Source organism: Astyanax mexicanus, chromosome 21 (genome assembly GCF_023375975.1).
Source record: "Astyanax mexicanus isolate ESR-SI-001 chromosome 21, AstMex3_surface, whole genome shotgun sequence".
Classification (NCBI taxonomy): domain Eukaryota; kingdom Metazoa; phylum Chordata; class Actinopteri; order Characiformes; family Acestrorhamphidae; genus Astyanax; species Astyanax mexicanus.
The window spans coordinates 39,018,238-39,039,009 of NC_064428.1; the positions used below are offsets into that span (position 1 = coordinate 39,018,238).

The window sequence follows — 20,772 nt, forward strand, 5'->3', positions numbered from 1 at the left end:
GCTCCTCCTCCTCCTCTTCTTCTGGTGTTTCTGCTGATGGTTGTTGGTGAGTCAGAAGATCCTACTGTAACTCCATCACTGCTGAACTGATCATTAAACTGTTCTAGACTAGAATTAGACTCTCTGATGAACACTCAGAGCTTTTCTCTCTTTGTAGTTTCTCTCAGAATCAGAATCAATTTATGAATTATTAGTGAAATGCAGTTAATTCTTCAGGTAAAGTGTTTTGTTACGTCTCAGTCTTATAAAGGGGAGGAGATTTAACACTTTCTGATGGTAAAAGCTGAACATCCCCTCAATTATGTAATATTATCCTTATTTTCATAGAATCTAGAGAATCTCCAGCCTCTGTAATCAGATCTTTACTGCATCATTTGTTTCAGGAGCTTCTGGACCAGACTGGATTGTGACGTACAATCAGCAGGAAATATGTGCTATAAAAGGATCTACAGTGTTTATTAAAGGCACTTTTACACTTCCAACAGATTTAGGCAAACTTAAATTGACAAAAACATTTTGTATGAAATTCAGAGGTCCCAAGGGGGAGCGGACTGATCTGAGATTAGATCCAGATTACTCAGGCAGGGTTGAGTGTTTAACTGATAATAAAACGTACTACTCTCTCAAACTGAGTAACGTAACGAAGAAGGATCAACACAAGTACAGCTTCAGAATCAAAACAGATGATGATAAAAAGAAATGGATGGGAAAACCTAATGTCATTCTGAATGTTACTGGTGAGTTTATTTTTTTAATTGTTTTTCCAAAATTCAACAATTTCAGTAAACAAAACAAAAAAATAATTTAATGAGAATTCTCTCCTTATCTCAGAGCTCCATGTAGAATCTCCTGGAGAAGTAACAGAAGGAGAATCAGCAGTTCTGACATGTAAAACCACCTGCAGTCTGACTGATCCAACATTCATCTGGTACAAAGATGGACGTCCTTTAACCACAGAGATGATCCAGAAGAATCAGCAGCTCCACCTGCAGACAGTCAGCAGTGAGGATGCAGGCAGTTATAGCTGTGCTGTAAGAGGATCTGAACATCTCCCCTCTACTGCTCAAACTCTCAGAGTCAGACGTGAGTAAAGTTCTCATTCTTCTCTAAACTCTGGGAATGGTTGAACCACACAGTGATATTAGAGATTAGCAAGAAACGCTAAAGTCAGATCTGTCTCTAGATCCTCCAAAGAGCGTCTCAGTGTCCATCAGTCCCTCTGGTGGAATAGTGGAGGGAAGTTCAGTGACTCTGACCTGCAGCAGTGATGGAGACCCACCTGTGGAGATCTACACCTGGTTTAAAGGATCATCATCAGTAGGAACAGGAGGAACCTACAGCATTCCCAACATCAGCTCTGAGGACAGTGGAGAATACACATGCCAGAGTCGTAATGAACTCGGAGAGAGAAGATCCACTGCTGTCTCTTTAAATGTTCTGTGTACGTTTATGATGTTTTATTATATTCCATTTGGTCCATTTCCTGAAACTTTAAATTCTCAAAAATCTTGTTTTGTCTTCTCTAGATCCTCCAAAGAACGTCTCAGTGTCCATCAGTCCCTCTGGTGGAATAGTGGAGGGAAGTTCAGTGAATCTGACCTGCAGCAGTGATGGAGACCCACCTGTGGAGAACTACACCTGGTTTAAAGAAGGTGGAGACTCACCTGTAGAATCTGGACAGAGTTTCAGCATCATCAGCATCACTGCTGATCACACTGGACTGTACTACTGTGAAGCTCAGAATGCAGTTGGAGTTCAGAATGGATCTGTGATGATTGATGTTCAGAGTAGGTGGTGAATAATAATGTAAATAGTTCCAGTATTTAAATAAAGACTCAGTAAAGTGATGGAAATGATCTTCTTCCCTCAGAAGATCAGATCAGATCTGCAGTTTGGATCACAGTGGGAGGAGGAGGAGGATTTCTTCTTCTTCTTCTTCTCTTTATTTTGATCTTAATCTTCATCTCCAGGTCAGTAGAATTTAGTAGAACATGGTAGAACTTCATTTGGTTTATAGCATTGTGTTAAACACTGTAAGTGTTCTGTTGTTTCAGGATGAAGAAGAGAGATGCTGGATCTGATCAGGATGGATCAGATCAGGTAAAATATCCAGCAGAACACAATCCATCATATTTCAGTGATGTTTCTATTCAGTCTTCAGTAAATAAGATGTTTAGTATCTTTATAATGAATGATCTTCTTCAGGATGACGTCCAGTACGCCACCGTTACTCACAGCAGATCCAGACCTGTAGAGACTGCAGGTGATGCTTCCTCTGGAGCTCCTGATCATGATGATGATGTTCAGTATGCTACAGTCAGGACTGGTAGAAAACCTGATGTTGTGATCAGATCTGACCAGCAGGAGGAGCTTCAGTACGCCAGTGTTACATTCCACCACCGTCACGCTGATGCTGCTGCTACTGGGTGAGTTTCATATTTAACACTGGTTAAATTTACTGTGTAGAATCTTCAGAAAGACAAATAAGATTTAAAATCTTTATAAAAATACAAAATTCTCAGCTCTAATGCACAATTTTTGAGAATATATACATATACACAATGGGAATATATGACTCTATATTGAAAAATCTATATTTAAGGCTTATAATCATGTAAAACATACTGTTTTATTTCCTTCGTTTTATAGGTCACAGAAAGAGGATGATGCTTCAGTCATCTATGACAGAGTCAAATAGAGGTTTATGATGTGAGAGAGAGAAAGATTATAAGACTATGCAAGAGAGTATAATTGTAATTAAATAAAAATGGATTTTCCTGAATTTATTATGAAAAATGTTCATGCCCAACAAATAATCTAAAATAGCTTATTCTTTGCTGCTTCATTCATTTTATAAACAGTTGAGGTTGATTTTCTGTATTTTTAGAAATTATATTTTAAGTATAAAATATTGTACTTTTTTGGTTTCATATTAGGGTATTTGTTTATCTCATAGCTATTAGCATATTCTGTAAGTAGTTTGATGTGATTGTTCATATTTTAAAAATTTCCATGCAGTTTATTACATGAATATTATTTCTATTTACAATATTATTTGTTGGTCATTTTGATTTGGGTATTTTCTAGTTTAGTGCCTCAACATATGCTGTTTAAAAATGTAAATGTTACAGAAGGTTCTTTGACAGATCTCTACAAGGTTGAAAGATTTTAACAGATTTAAACCTGTTTTTTGAGTTTTTGATATAAATGGAGAAACTGTTTGTCAGTTTTTCAGTTGAGTCCCAAAGGGTTCTATGTGGGAGCCTATAGAAATGATGTTGTGTATATTTCTTATACGATGGCTTTTGACATGTCGGTTTATATTGAAAACTTTTAATAAAATGTCTTTTTAATTTGTGTTTATGATTTCAGCTGTGATTTTCTCATGTAGGCAAAATAACGTGGCAAATAAAAAGTAAAGAAAAGTCTGAATGCTAATAAAATTCTTGAATAAGTTTATAATGCTGGTGATGGTTACTCTTCAGTGTTGTTACCCATGTCAGCTCATAGGGGGCAGAGTTGTTTTAAAAAGTTAAAAAGGAAAAGTTGGAGCTGCAGTTTCCCAGGATACCAAATATATCATTGAAGAAGGTATGACCGGTTCATAGGCTGAAAAATTCTACATTTACATGCACTGTTTCTCAAAACACGTTTTCTTTTTGTTTATTTGTAGCCCCAGGACTTATTTCCAAATTGCATCGTTACCTTTTAGATGCCCCTTTATAACCTGTTGATACTGTTTAACAATTATATTAGCAGTTCCCATTTTGTAAACCACATTACAAACTAGTATTTTTGCTATTTATTGGAATTTTCAGAATAATTGTTATTTTGGGCAAAATCTTTGCTACAATTTCAAGGATAGATTTGGGTGGCCTGAATTTTGTCTGGATATGTCTGGGTGTCTTTACCACACAAGATAAGCTCTAGATTATCATACATCTCATGCATATACTTTTTAAAGTTTGAGGATTCGAGGTCTTTTTTGTTGTAACCTTAAGAAGACTTCAGAGAAATGAAACAGATGTTTTTTCAAATATGGTAAGAAATCTACAATGTCATCTATGTAGATGAATTTCATTTCCCACTCAGGTCTTATAACACATTTCCATCAGTTGTTAGGAGAAACCTGTAGCATTGTTTAAACCAAATGGGAGACGTTTGAATTCAAAAAGCCCAAAACAGGTAATTGACCAGGTATTTAACCGCAGGTTTGGACTTTTGGGCTGATTTTATGAATGATAAAGCAAACTTGAATTCTTTCTATTTTTATTAATAATATTTTTATTAGCAGTAGTAGAGATATTAGTGCAGTAGTAGTGTTAGCATTTTCTTTGTTCTTTATAATTAGTTTTATTTATTTAGGTATTTATTTCATTCTCTTTATTGTAAATGTGTACATATCAATATTTCACATTTAGCTTGTTATTATAAATATCCATTCCTTCATAAATGGGTTTGATCTTTGCTGCTATTAAATATAAAAATCTCTCAGCTTCACAGATCTCTGTATTAAAGCCTCTAATTTTACACAGCAGACTAAACAGCGCCCCCTGCTCTCAGTTCCCAAACTGCAGACAGAATCATCACCCCTCACTACTGCTTAAAGACACAGTAACCATAACAATAACAGCAGAATTATCACTTTAATGATCATCAGGATTGGTGGAGATGTTCATAAAGTAATCATTATTAATATTTAATTATGTATTAAATTATGAGTTTATATCTTCTGAATCCAGAGCGCTGATGGTAAGAAGGAGATGAGTTTCTGCTGCTGGGGTTTATTTCAGAGCTACAGAGGAAATGACATCATTTACTGACTGTCAGCTGATCTGTGAGGAGGCCCATCTTCTAAAGTGAGAATATGCAAATGTGTGAAGCTCTGGAGGCTGATAGAGATCTTTGTTCAGATGTTGTTTAATCAACAGGACACAACTACGGGCCCTCGTGCACCAGGACACAAGTACGAGCCCTCGTGCACCAGGACACAAGTACAGGCCCTCATGCAGCAGGACACAAGCACGTGCCCTCATGCAGCAGGACACAAGTACAGGCCCTCGTGCAGCAGGACACAAGTACAGGCCCTCGTGCACCAGGACACATGTACAGGCCCTTGTGCAGCAGGACACAAGTACAGGCCCTCGTGCAGCAGGACACAAGTACAGGCCCTCGTGCACCAGGACACAAGTACAGGCCCACGTGCACCAGGACACAAGTACAGGCCCTCGTGCAGCAGGACACAAATACCGGCCCCTTGTGCACCTGGACACAAGTACAGGCCCTTGTGCAGCAGGACACAAGTACAGGCCCTTGTGCAGCAGGACACAAGTACAGGCCCTCGTGCAGCAGGACACAAGTACAGGCCCACCTGCAGCAGGACACAAGTACAGGCCCCCGTGCAGCAGGACACAAGTACAGGCCCTCGTGCAGCAGGACACAAGTACAGGACCTCGTGCACCAGGACACAAGTACAGGCCCTCGTGCACCAGGACAAAAGTACAGGCCCACGTGCACCAGGACACAAGTACAGGCCCACGTGCACCAGGACACAAGTACAGGCCCTCGTGCAGCAGGACACAAATACCGGCCCCTTGTGCACCTGGACACAAGTACAGGCCCTCGTGCAGCAGGACACAAGTACAGGCCCTTGTGCAGCAGGACACAAGTACAGGCCCTCGTGCAGCAGGACACAAGTACAGGCCCACCTGCAGCAGGACACAAGTACAGGCCCCCGTGCAGCAGGACACAAGTACAGGCCCTCGTGCAGCAGGACACAAGTACAGGCCCTCGTGCACCAGGACACAAGTACAGGCCCTCGTGCACCAGGACACAAGTACAGGCCCACGTGCACCAGGACACAAGTACAGGCCCTCGTGCAGCAGGACACAAATACCGGCCCCTTGTGCACCTGGACACAAGTACAGGCCCTCGTGCAGCAGGACACAAGTACAGGCCCTCGTGCAGCAGGAAACAAGTACAGGCCCTCGTGCAGCAGGACACAAGTACAGGCCCTCGTGCAGCAGGACACAAGTACAGGCCCACATGCACCAGGACACAAGTACAGGCCCTCGTGCAGCAGGACACAAATACCGGCCCTTTGTGCACCTGGACACAAGTACAGGCCCTCGTGCAGCAGGACACAAGTACAGGCCCTCGTGCACCAGGACACATGTACAGGCCCTCGTGCAGCAGGACACAAGTACAGGCCCTCGTGCAGCAGGACACAAGTACAGGCCCTCGTGCAGCAGGACTGTCTGTAGCAGTAGATTCAGGTTAAAGTAGTTTGGGTGGTTTGTGATCAGTATCAGTAGTGGTAGAGGATTATGATTGGTGATTGGGGCTGAAATCTCTAGAATATTTACTTTACCTTTTCTACTCTGTGTTTAAATGTGTTTTTATAGTAGTTTTATTATATTTATTATATAGTTTTAAAAGACAAATACTGAACATGTTACCCTTTAATTCCAGTAATTAGTAGTAAGTAAAAAGCTACTGAATTTAATTGAATTGAGTTAAATGATTTAGCAGAGCACTACCAGCTTATTACTGTGTGCATTAAGTTTGACAGTTCTGTTAACAGGAAGTTGGTACAGTATTATTTATATATACGAATGCAGGACCGGAATAAACCACAAGCTTTATCAGCTTTAACCTCTGATCTGTTTCTTCAGTCTTCACTCGCTGTTCTCACACTGCAGACGACGCTCAGTTCAGAGAGGTAAGAACAGGTTTAATTTTAATATATAAATGCTTGATGAATATGTTTTTACTGTCTTAAATGTTCTATAATCTTTATATATTTATAGCAATATTTAACAGTTTACTGAACTGCAGTAGTTTATTCTGCAATATTCTCAACAAACTGTAGAAAATCAATCGTAAAAGTAGCTTTTGAACTGAATATTTGATCTGAATTTCTAGTTCAATACTGGATGAGAGGGATCAATATTGATGGTAATGCTAAAATGATTTCTATAAGTTGATGTACTCTACATATAAATGTATGTATACAGTGTATTTTTAAGTAAAACATGTTAATTATGTATTAAAATGTGAGTAAAATTGTATATTAAAGTATTTGTTTATGGTTATTCTGAATCAGTCTGTTTGTTTGATGTTGTGTAGGCTGATGATGTCACTCAGGATGGCTCCTCCTCCTCCTCTTCTTCTGGTGTTTCTGCTGATGGTTGTTGGTGAGTCAGAAGATCCTACTGTAACTCCATCACTGCTGAACTGATCATTAAACTGTTCTAGACTAGAATTAGACTCTCTGATGAACACTCAGAGCTTTTCTCTCTTTGTAGTTTCTCTTAGAATCAGAATCAGTTTATGAATTATTAGTGAAAATGCAGTTAATTCTTCAGGTAAAGTGTTTTGTTACGTCTCAGTCTTATAAAGGGGAGGAGGATTAACACTTTCTGATGTTAAAAGCTGAACATCCCCTCAATTATGTAATATTATCCTTATTTTCATAGAGCTGTAACCTACAGAAATCTCCAGCCTCTGTAATCAGATCTTTACTGCATCATTTATTTCAGGAGCTTCTGGACCAGACTGGATTGTGACGTACGAACAGGAGAAAATATGTGCTTTAAAAGGATCTACAGTGTTTATTAAAGGCACTTTTACACTTCCAGCAGATTTAGGCAAACTTAAACTAAAAAAAACATTTTGTATGAAATTCAGCGTTCCCGGGGTGGAGCCGACTGATCTGAGATTAGATCCAGATTACTCAGGCAGGGTTGAGTGTTTAACTGATAATAAAACTTACTACTCTCTCAAACTGAGTAACGTAACGAAGAAGGATCAAAACAAGTACAGCTTTAGAATCAAAGCAGATGATGATCAAAAGAAATGGATGGGAAAACCTTATGTCATTCTCAATGTTACTGGTGAGTTTATTTTTTAATTGTTTTTCCAAAATTCAACAATTTCAGTAAACAACAACAAAAAAATAATTTAATGAGAATTCTCTCCTTGTCTCAGAGCTCCATGTAGAATCTCCTGGAGAAGTAACAGAAGGAGAATCAGCAGTTCTGACGTGTAAAACCACCTGCAGTCTGACTGATCCAACATTCATCTGGTACAAAGATGGACGTCCTTTAACCACAGAGATGATCCAGAAGAATCAGCAGCTCCACCTGCAGACAGTTAGCAGTGAGGATGCAGGCAGTTATAGCTGTGCTGTAAGAGGATCTGAACATCTCCCCTCTACTGCTCAAACTCTCAGAGTCAGACGTGAGTAAAGTTCTCATTCTTCTCTAAACTCTGGGAATGGTTGAACCACACAGTGATATTAGAGATTAGCAAGAAACGCTAAAGTCAGATCTGTCTCTAGATCCTCCAAAGAGCGTCTCAGTGTCCATCAGTCCCTCTGGTGGAATAGTGGAGGGAAGTTCAGTGACTCTGACCTGCAGCAGTGATGGAGACCCACCTGTGGAGATCTACACCTGGTTTAAAGAAGGTGGAGACTCACCTGTAGGATCTGGACAGAGTTTCAGCATCATCAGCATCACTGTTAATCACACTGGACTGTACTACTGTGAAGCTCAGAATGCAGTTGGAGTTCAGAATGGATCTGTGATGATTGGTGTTCAGAGTAGGTGGTGAATAATAATGTAAATAGTTCCAGTATTTAAATAAAGACTCAGAAAAGTGATGGAAATGATCTTCTTCCCTCAGAAGATCAGATCAGATCTGCAGTTTGGATCACAGTGGGAGGAGGAGGAGGATTTCTTCTTCTTCTTCTCTTTCTGATGGTCTTGTTCTTTATCTACAGGTCAGTACAGTTTAGCTCTAAGTCTCCTCATTCAGAAAGTTCTGTTATGTAAAGGTTTGGTTTTGTGTTCCTTCATCACAGGATGAAGAAAAGAGCTGCTGGATCTGAAGTTACTGGATCAAATCAGGTAAATTTATCTTATTAATCACTGATAAGCACATGTAATTATGAGGTTCACCAGGAGGTGGCAGTAATTTCCTTTAGATTAAATCAACACATCTAATCTAACTCAATAAAACATGAGTAATTAATCTCCTTCATGATCTGGATCAGATGTGATGGAACAGGTTATGCTGGAGAAGCTGCAGTTCAGTGGATCCAGAACCAGAATTAAAACACTGCTTTAGAAAATCACTGTAATGCTGTAATTCCACACTGTGTCCTGTAGGGGGCAGTAGGTGTCTCTGTAAGGTTAATGGGATATAAGTGAGAAAAGGTGAGGGTGCTGTCCAAGGTGCTGATCTAAGAGCTGAACCTGAATCAGAACTTCTGATTACAGAACATGATCTTTTTAATAAATATTAGAAATTGATCTATTTTATGAATAATGGAGAAATATTCTGTATGGATATTGAGTTTAGATTTCGAGAAGCTTCTAGAACTATGAGATCAATCAGGAAGTTTCTAGAACTGTCCAGAATTGTGTAGAACTTTCTAGAACTTTATGGGACTGAATAACCAATCATTTCATACAATGTTCTGATGAGGAAGTGAACTTGTGTATAGAGCTATAGTTCATTTAGATCATTAATTTAGGCATCATCAATTCCAGCAGATGCATTTTGCTCCTTCTGTTGCCTATTTATGAAGACAAGAGTGAAAAAGTTCTTAGTTCTGAATGTTTTTAGGCTATTTTTGTTGATGGGAATTGATTGGGGGATTTTAAAATGCTGTAAATCCTGATGGGTTTTTAAGGCTTTTACACAGATTTTTCATGTTGTCTTTGTTATTTTGGAACTGACTGGTTACAAGTGCACACTACTAAAGAAAGAACTTGGAATTTTTGGAAAAAGCGATATAATAAATATAATAAACGCATTTTTGTGCATGTAAAATGTTCATTGTTTCTATGAGATAAGTCAAAATTTGGTGTTTTATCTTAATAAATGCAAAACTAGCATAGGCCAATGTTATAAAATCAAAGTTAATGAGGAAACTTGGTGTTTATATACATGAGAGCAGTTAAAATATAAGAGTTAGAACTAAAAACAGAACAAATCCAGTGTTCTATAGTGAATCAGAGTGTTTTAAAGTGTTGAAAGTGATCCTGATTGATGAGTTTAGACTCTTGATCTCCATCATTCTGATCTCCACATCTCCTCTAACCGTCCCCCCAGCAGAACCCTGACCCTAATGCTAAAGACCCCACCTACACAGCTCTCCAGCGCAGAACCAGGTCCTCTGATGATGAGTACCAGACTCTCGCAGTGAGTGTCTCTTCATAAACCCTTCCTCTAGATCTTTAAAGAGTTCCTAGCTCTCTAAACCCAGTGGAGATCTTTCATTCTTCTCTTTCATCTTCTGCTTTATTCTATCTCTCCCTCCCACAGGCTGCTCAGGCCAGGTCTACTGACGACACCTATGAAGCTCTGGACCCTCAGTCCAGGTCTCCAGAGTACGAGACTCTAGCAGTGAGTTCCACAGTTTAAAGATCATCACACTTTAACACAGAACATAAGTACCTTCTTCCAGGTAACAGACTGAGTTCTAACCTGGATTTATTTCCTCAGACTGAAGATTAGACTGTTGGAGTGAAGGTGGGAGACTGTAGACCAGTTCTGATACACTTTACTGACTTTATTCCTTTTTCAGACGCTGAGAATCCAACACTGAGAAGAAGATCAGCCTGGAGAATGATCTCACCTGCTGAAGAGACGCAGATTTATTCTATTATACATTACTGTTTATTCTAACTTCTTCTGCTCTTCTTTTTATTCTTTTGTTTTTCGATCGTAGGGTAATAGAGGCACTCTCTCTCTTTCAATTAAACATATCTACTAGTGGATTAAGACTATTTCTGGAAAAATAACAGCTTTGTTTAGGGCGTGTCAACGTGTCTTTGCTACCGTAACGATGGGAAAAGTACACCTTGCACATCTTAAAAACCACAAAAGGCATATACTACTGTACTTATATTTTCTTGTTCTTTGCATTTAAAAAACTGTATTTGTTTCTTCTTTTTAAATAAAGTTGGCGAATGCAAGTTTGGACTTTTGAGCTGATTTTATAAACGATTCGATCAGCAAAAGCACTGTGTCTACATCAACCTGTGAATTAGTATTCATGGCCCCGCCCACATCGGCTCAGGACCGCCCACAGACAGAGCTGAATTCCTGTATTATTTGTGCGAATAACACATCAGTGTTTATATACTTTACTCAGTAATTCAGAGCTAAGAAACAAATGGTTAGAATTAGTCTATGGAGGAAAAACACCACCAGCCAAGTACAGTTGAGATAGTTAGGTGTTTAGATGTTTACAACAGTTCAAGTCAAGTCAAGTAGTTTTATTGTCAATACTGCATATGTACAGGACATACAGAGAATTGAAATTACGTTACTCTCCTTCCCAATTTTACAGCAAGTACAGATAATAGATATAATAAAGGAGAATGGGAGACACTATGCGTACAATATAGCAGGGACACAAATAGACATACATGAGACAAAAACAAGGTGCAGTAGTGTGGGGGAGGAATAGATATATAAATATAAGTAAATAAGTAAAAATAGATATATAATTATAATATGAAAGAGTGGTGTGGTGTATTAAAATGGTAAAAACGCTGTATTCATATGAAATGTATTAGGAGTTTGTATTCCATACAATAGAGTACTGGGTCATTCGGTTCGTTGGAGCATTGAGTTTGCCTGGACTGAGGGTCCTGAGAGATGTTGGAATGTGGGCTAAGAGCCGAGAACACCCCACATCTGTTTCTACTTAAAATTTCTGGAATTTTGCCTGAAACATATACATGTCCTTTTATGGTAAAGAGATGTGATGCTGTGGTCTGAGGTATAAAAGCCCTTGAACACAAAGGGAAAAGGATAGAGCTTGGGATTAGATTTGGGAACCTCTCTCCAAGCAAAACCGGTTTGCTTGTTAATGATGCTGTTATCTTTTGTACTAATTATTCTTTTTTCTGTAATCAATTTTCTTATATACAAAGAACAGTATCAGCGAAGACTTATTTCATGCATCTACATGGCATCACAGCTCAAGATACTACAGTGGGAGACACTATATGTTCAATACAGCAAGACACAATAAACATACGTAAGACAATAGTGCAATATTGATGGTGATTGAGATGGAATGACAGTAAAAATAGTATATTTCTACCAGTCCTGACTGTAGCGTACTGAACATCATCATCATGATCAGGAGCTCCAGAGGAAGCATCACCTGCAGTCTCTACAGGTCTGGATCTGCTGTGAGTAACGGTGGCGTACTGGACGTCATCCTGAAGAAGATCATTCATTATAAAGATACTAAACATCTTATTTACTGAAGACTGAATAGAAACATCACTGAAATATGATGGATTGTGTTCTGCTGGATATTTTACCTGATCTGATCCATCCTGATCAGATCCAGCATCTCTCTTCTTCATCCTGAAACAACAGAACACTTACAGTGTTTAACACAATGCTATAAACCAAATGAAGTTCTACCATGTTCTACTAAATTCTACTGACCTGGAGATGAAGATTAAGATCAAAATAAAGAGAAGAAGAAGAAGAAATCCTCCTCCTCCTCCCACTGTGATCCAAACTGCAGATCTGATCTGATCTTCTGAGGGAAGAAGATCATTTCCATCACTTTACTGAGTCTTTATTTAAATACTGGAACTATTTACATTATTATTCACCACCTACTCTGAACACCAATCATCACAGATCCATTCTGAACTCCAACTGCATTCTGAGCTTCACAGTACTACAGTCCAGTGTGATCAACAGTGACGATCATGAATATTCATACATGCAAACATATAGCCTCTGATTGGCTAACAGCACTGCAGCAGAGAACACCTACCTGCCTTCCCCCACACAGTCAATTTTACAGCTCTAAACCTGAAAAAAGGACAAAATGTTTTTAGAAATACAGGTTTGGTTATTAAGATAAAGCACTGAATGCTGGATTAAGTAAACCCTAAAGTTAAATCACAACAAGCCTAAAATAAACGTGATCAATGCATTAATAACGTTTTATTCAGCTAAACTAACGCTACTAAACTCTTACCTCAGACGTGGTGATTTGGTGTTCGGGCAGTTTCACCCCATTGAAGCCCCAGAGTCGCTTTATATCATAAAATCCGATGTGAATGGTGGCGATTTGACCGGTGTTCTGTCGAGTTGTGCTGCCTTGTCAAACCGTGCTTCCCTAGTGTATATTTAAGGTCTCGGAAAAACGCAGAATCAACCGGAGATCCGATTTAAAACTACAGTTACTCACTCACTATAGCTAACGCTAACTAGCTCTGTAAACAAAAGCTAAAAGCTCCGCCTGTGGGCAGTCTTGAGCCGAGGTGGGCAGGGCCATGAACTCACTGGTTGATGTCGACACCAAATGTCTCCCTGATCAACTCATATTTCTGAGGATTTCCTTTTTTCGCTATGGCAGACAATGGAGGTTGAGGAAGAGTTTTATGTGCAGCATCATAAACAACTCAGAGAGACCTGCTGTATTCACAAAGAACAAGACATTACCCATGATCTCTTTAGCTCTTTAGAATAACTCTTAAATAAAATAACATAAAATAACACAATCAGAGGCATGTTTAACATGTGTATATTATTTTTATTACAGCTGTAAGATTTAACAAATCATTTTAATGTTAGTTCACTTAATTTAGAGCATTAGAGCATGTCCATCCTATCCTATATAACTGTGTTATATACACTGTGTTATTCAGCCAGAATCTCTAAATTGGGTAAATATGTACAGAATTCCACATTTCATATCAAGAACATGTTGCACATTATTTTTAGCATAAGCAAAATTCAAGCTCTCAGCTCTGCTTATACATTACGTCAATTCCTCTTACAATAAAAGCTTTAAAAAAATGAGCACATAGAAATCTGCAGGTAAAATTATCTCAGGGATTTGGGTTAAAATGCAGACTTTTTGAATAAAAAACAAGTAGGAAAATCTAAAGCTTGCATAAAAAAGTTTAATATACTGAGATCAGAAGCAATCATTCCATTCTGCTCCTCCTCTAGTTTACCATGTGATGATGATGGTGGTGATGATTGATGATGGTGATGATGGATGTGATGATGGTGGTGATGGTGATGCTGATGATGATGGTGGTGATGGATGTGATGATGATGGTGGTGACGATGATGATGCTGGTGATGATTGTGATGATGGTGATGATTGTGATGATGGTGATGCTGGTGATAATGATGGTGGTGATGGTGATGGTAGTGATGATGATGGTGATGGTGATGGGGTGATGTTGATGATGATGCTGGTGGTGATGGTGATGATGATGGTGATGCTGGTGGTGATGGTGATGATGATGGTGGTGATGATGATGGTGATGGTGGTGATGATGGTGATGACGGTGATGATGGTGGTGACGGTGATGATGCTGGTGATGATTGTGATGATGGTGATGCTGGTGATAATGATGGTGGTGATGGTAATGATGATGGTGATGATGAAGGTGGTGATGGTGGTGATGATGATGGTGATGGTGGTGATGATGATGATGATGCTGGTGGTGATGGTGATGGTGGTGATGGTGATGACGGTGATAATGGTGATGATGGTGATGATGAAGGTGGTGATGGTGGTGATGATGATGATGATGATGATGCTGGTGGTGATGGTGGTGATGGTGATGACGGTGATAATGGTGATGATGGTGATGATAATAATGATGGTGATGATGGTGATCTCAGGGTTGATTGCTTTCATTCTATGGGAAAAAAACACAAGATTGTGTTTTTTTAGGTATACATTTTTAGATGTTTATATAAAACAAAATCAACTTCATTTCAAAAATTGGCTGATTGGCTGATGGCGATTAGACGCAGATGATTGGACGTTAGCAGGGGGGCTGTATTATTGATTATTGACTGATTTGCATATTGAGAGTGTCTGCGTACCAAAGTACAGGAACCTTAGAGGCACTGCAGAGGCGGAAATGACCGAAATAAAAGCGTTTTTTTTAAAGGTTAGGAAATGTTCATAAAAGTTTTAAGCAGGACTGGTATATTTTATTACTTCAAAGAAACAAATTTCAGCTTTTAATGAAAAAAATATGATTTAGGGTTTACTGGCTCTATAATTGTCATGGGACAATGTTCTCATGACCAACACATTTTCACCCATCGTGGAAAAACTTTTTAAACAGGCTTTTTCACAGCAAACCCATTAAATATTTAAAAAGGCTACATTGATTGCTGTTGGTTCAGATATGCTTGGGCTATGGAATTTTATTTTTTTGTTGGGTTTGGTTGGTCATGCGTTCCAAAAAGTCATCAAAAAGCACCGCTGAAAGATTTTCTGATATGTGAACTGGATTTCTAGTCTTTAAAAGCCAAATTAATCTAATGAACTTGGTTGTTTTTAATCAAAATAATATAAAATCCATGCAAATATCTACATTTTGTTCATATTTACATAGTAAATGAACACATATTTTACTTAATTAATTCATTCATTCATTAAGTTTTTAATCTTCAAGCCAACTACCAAAACATCACTCTTTAAAAGATATTCCACATCTTAGTAATTTTAAAGAATTGAATAAAACTATTTACAACAAGTTTGTAAGTTTGCTTACTTTTCCATTTTTAAACAGTGCCATCCACATTCTCGTAATCAGCAATACTGGAAGAGTCATCATCATCATCATCATCATCATCAGGAGGATGGGCTTTATCTCCAACATCCTGCAAAACCGAGAAAAGAGAACATCAGCAGATGCTTTAAAACTGAACTATAAAAACCCAGTAAAGAAAACTTACCTCTACATTCCCATAAACAGGAGTACTGGAGGAATTTTTATCAGGAGGATGGGCTTTATCTCCAACATCCTGCAGAACCAAGAAAAGAGAACATCAGCAGATGCTTTAAAACTGAACTATAAAAACCCAGTAAAGAAAACTCACCTCTACATTCCCATAAACAGGAGTACTGGAGGAATCTTTATCAGGAGGACAAGAGATATCTCCAACATTCTGCAGAATCGAGAGTAAGATCACTGATCAGAATTAGAGTCTCAGTGAGAAGAGCTATGGGTTCTCAGAGGTTCTCAGAGGATCAGGGAGCAAAGCAAAGACCTGGAAACCAAATCCCCTGAGGAACATTAATGGACTGATCTACTGATATGAAGAACTTTGTGAGAACTCACCTGGTAGATGTCCTCATCTGTATTCACATCCTGCTTCTTCCGTCTCCTTGTAGAAAACAAAAATAAATATTAAAACAGGAGACGAATGTCTCCGATAGAAAAACAACCCAATCTTTTGATTCTTATTCATTTTCTCACCTCATGCAGAAAAGTCCAGTAAGAAAAGCTGCAAGCGCACAAACTCCAACCACTCCACCAACTGCATACAGCGCCACCCAGAGGCCTGCTGAGATATTACACGTAAATACACTGCTCAAAAACAAGATAATAAAGGGAACACTTAAACAACACAATATAACTCCAAGTATATCAAACTTCTGTGAAATCAAACTGTCCATTCTTAAGAAGAAGCATTGCTTGATGTGAATCATGCCTCCCACACAAAAGATCAGCTCTCAGAAGACCTACAATTAAGAACTGTTGATTGCATGAAGTTGGAAAGGGTAACAAAAGTGTTTCTAAAAGCTTTGATGTTCATGTGTCCATGGTAAGACAGACGCTCTACAAATGGAGAAAGTTCAGCACTGTTGCTGCTACTCTCTCTAGGCGTGGTAAAGTCCTGTAAAGATGACTGCAAGAGCACAGCGCCAAATGATCAATGAGGTGAGTTCTTGTGTGACTATTGAGCATGTTTGGGATGCTCCAGATTGGTGTCACACCAGATACTGACTGGTTTTCTGAACCTCCATGAATTTCACAATACTGTAAAACTGCAATTTTAGAGTAGCTTTTGTTGTGGCCATCCCAAGGTATACCTGTATATAATCACTGTGTCTAATCAGCATATTGATATGCCGCACCTGTGACTGTTCATAGAAAAAGTCTTAAATCTTTGAGTTGGGAGCAAAACCCAAAGTGTTGCTTTCATATTTTTGTTCAGTCTATATAATCAAGTGTCTCACCCTTGATATTGACCGGTACAGCAGCTGATCTCTGAGCTCCATGTTGGTTTTGAGCCTGGCAGTAGTAGGATCCACTCTGTAGAGGAACATAACTGTGTCCAGATCCTACAGGTGAGTCTCCACCTTCTTTAAACCAGGTGTAGTTCTCCACAGGTGGGTCTCCATCACTGCTGCAGTTCAGAGTCACTGAACTTCCTTCCACTATTCCACCAGAGGGACTGATGGACACTGAGACGTTCTTTGGAGGATCTAGAGACAGATCTGACTTTAGCGTTTCTTGCTAATCTCTAATGTCACTGTGTGGTTCAACCATTCCCATAGTTTAGAGAAGAATGAGAACTTTACTCACGTCTGACTCTGAGAGTTTGAGCAGTAGAGGGGAGATGTTCAGATCCTCTTACAGCACAGCTATAACTGCCTGCATCCTCACTGCTGACTGTCTGCAGGTGGAGCTGCTGATTCTTCTGGATCATCTCTGTGGTTAAAGGACGTCCATCTTTGTACCAGATGAATGTTGGATCAGTCAGACTGCAGGTGGTTTTACACGTCAGATTTACTGATTGTCCTTCTGTTACTTCTCCAGGAGATTCTACATGGAGCTCTGAGACAAAAAGCTTAATTTAAATTATTTTTATTATTTTTTTCTATTTAGTTTGGGAACATTTACGTATTTAGTTCATATTTAATCAGTAAAACATATTACTGCGTGACTCACCAGTAACTTTGAGAATGAAATGATCTTTTCCTCTCCATTTGTTTTTCTCCTCATCTGCTTTGATTCTGAAGTTGTACTCGTGTTCATCCTTCTTCGTTACGTTACTCAGTTTGAGAGAGTAGTACGTTTTATTATCAGTTAAACACTCAACCCTGCCTGAGTAATCTGGATCTAATCTCAGATCAGTCGGCTCCACCCAAGGATTTGGGAATTTTATACAAAATGCTGCTTCCACATTACTTTGTCCTAAATCTTCTGGAAGTGTAAAAGTGCCTTTAATAAACACTGTAGATCCTTTTAAAGCACATATTTCCCGCTGTTTGTACGTCACAACCCAGTCTGGTTTAGAAGCTCCTGAAACAAATGATGCAGTAAAGATCTGATTACAGAGGCTGAAGATTTCTTCAGACTACCGCTCTATAGAAAAAATAATAATATAATTAACGGGGTGGAGGGGAGTGGTGGGTGGGTGCACAGTTGTTTTAGGAAAGACATAAAGTGATAAAAATTTAATTTTCTCTTGAAGAAAAAAAACCTAGGCACTAGGAAAACTATTACTACTTAAAACATGTAAACTTAGAATGACCTACAGTTGCTGATGTCAAGAGGAACAACTGCAAACATAACTGCATACAATTGCAATAAAAAGTATGTAAACTCTTTTTGGATTATACTTGGATTTCTGCATAAATTGGTCATTTAATGTGTTCTGATCTTCATCTACGTCACAACAATAGACAAACACAGTCTGCTTAAGATAAACCCACACAAAAAAGTTATATGTTTGCATGGTTTTATTGAACACAACATGTTAATATTCACAGTAAGGAGCGGAAAAAGTGTGTGATCCCCCAGACTAATGACTTTTCTAAAAGCTAACAATTGGAGGCAGGATGTAATGAAATGTGATTGGATGGGTTGGGTAAAGCTTCATTGCCCTATAAAAAACATAAACACACCAGTTTTGAGTTTTGAGCTGTTTTTAAGAAGCATTGCTTGATGTGAATCATGCCTCTCAGAAAACCTATGTTCAAGAATTGTTGACTTGTTGCATGAAGCTGGAAAGGGTTACAAAAGTATCTCTAAATGCCTTGATGTTCATGTGTCCACGGTCTACAAGACAGACGCTCTACAAATAGAGAAAGTTCAGCACTGCTGCTACTCTCCCTAGGTTTGGTAAAGTCCTGTAAAGGTGACTGCAAGAGCACAGCACAGAATGATCAATGAGGTGAGGAAGAAGAGAGTGACCTCAAGAGAGAGATTCACACCAGATATCCCATAATATTATAGCTGAACTGAAACAGTTTAGTGAAGAGGAATGATCCAAATTTCCTCCTGACCATTCTGCAGGTCTGATCTGCAGCTACAGGAAACGATTGGTTGAGGGTTTTGATGCCAAAGGAGGATCAACCAGTTATCAAATCCAAAGATTCACATACTTTTCCCTCCTTACTGTGAATGTTAACATGCTGTGTTCAATAAAATCATGCAAACATATAATTGACTGTGTGGTTTTAGTTTAATCAGACTGTGTTTGTCTATTGTTGTGACTTAGATGAAGATCAGAACACATTTAATCACCAATTTATGCAGAAATCCAAGTATAATGCCAAAGGGTTCACATACTTTTTCTTGCAACTATGTATCATCTCCTGAACTGCAGATCTACAGCTCATATCCCCAAAATGTATGTTAAAGTGATGTTACAATTCAGCGTCTACCATCAGAAAGGGTTAAACCTCCTCCCCTTTCTAAGACTGAGGTGTAACAAAACACTTGATCTCAAGAACAAACTGCATTTAGGAGTTCTAGAAATAGTCTAGTTCTAGTCCAGAACAGTTTAATGATCAGTTCAGCAGTGAATCACTACAGTCATGATGAAAGAGAACAGTGAGGGAGATAAAGTCAGATGTTTCAGTGATGGAGTTACAGTAGGATCTTCTGACTCACCAACAACCATCAGCAGAAACACCAGAAGAAGAGGAGGAGGAGGAGCCATCCTGAGTGACATCACCAGCCTGCACAACATCAAACAATCAGACTGTTTCAGAATATCTTTAATACTAAACTAAAATCCCACTAAAATCATCCAGAATCCTTAAATACCTTAATATAGACTTTTATTCACATTTTAGTACACATTCATTGTTTCTGTACTTAGTTACACATACTGGGAAAATTAACAATACAGAAACATCACTGTATAGATATTGTGATGTGCGGAGGTGAGGGGAGTCGTGGGGTGCAGCCCCGGTTTGTCCCAGCTGGCCTGCATTGGACTGATTGAACAGCCAGCTGGGACCGGTATAAAGACCCCGCCTTCACTCCAGTGAAACACTAATGGTGAGAAGAAACTGAGGCGACACAAACCTAAAAATACTACAAAATTGAGCAACTAGAGCCACACTGGACTGTCGTTCTGTTTCTTTGAGTTTGTTTGAGTGTTTTGCCAAAATAAAGGTATGTTTTGAGTTCATGCACTCTATATCACTCATAGGCACTATATCACAATATCTATAGATACAGTACATAAAATTATAGTAATCGTTTTAGCATTACCAAGACCTTCTCAACTAGACTAACTAAACAGGAAATAGAAATATCATAGCACATAAATTAGTTTGATTTAATTTTTGCAGTTTGTTGAGAACAGTGAATACAGATTAGTACTGCAGTGTTTTCTGCAGCGGAAGAACAGCGAGTAAAGACATAAGAAAAAACAGAACTGAGGTTAAAGCTGGTAAATGCAGGTAAGAGGGTTTCATTAAATAAATAAACAAACAAATAAACGAATAAACAAGCAAGGAAACAAGGAACTAAAACAAGACAGAATAAATTAAACAGAAAAAGGGAATAAACAAAGACTAAACAAGAAATAATCAAAGACTGAAAAACTGGGAGCCGGTCAGGAGAGGGTGGAAAGCAAAAAACAAGACACCAAACAAGACTAGGGCCGAGTACACAAAGGAGAAGACTGTACAGAGGACGGGACAGAAAACTGAAA

General features: G+C 38.7%; 1 protein-coding gene across 1 annotated transcript in view; it reads left to right on the forward strand.

Annotated features, from left to right (window-relative positions):
• The window catches only part of LOC125780487 (B-cell receptor CD22-like), a 102,500-nt gene extending 99,802 nt beyond the window's left edge, over positions 1-2,698 (forward strand). The window contains exons 10-14 of the mRNA XM_049469531.1: positions 1,184-1,441; positions 1,527-1,794; positions 2,055-2,100; positions 2,206-2,426; positions 2,650-2,698. Coding sequence (XP_049325488.1) covers positions 1,184-1,441; positions 1,527-1,794; positions 2,055-2,100; positions 2,206-2,426; positions 2,650-2,698 — 842 coding nt within the window. The remainder of the gene's footprint in view (positions 1-1,183; positions 1,442-1,526; positions 1,795-2,054; positions 2,101-2,205; positions 2,427-2,649) is intronic.
• The last annotated feature ends 18,074 nt before the right edge of the window (positions 2,699-20,772 follow it).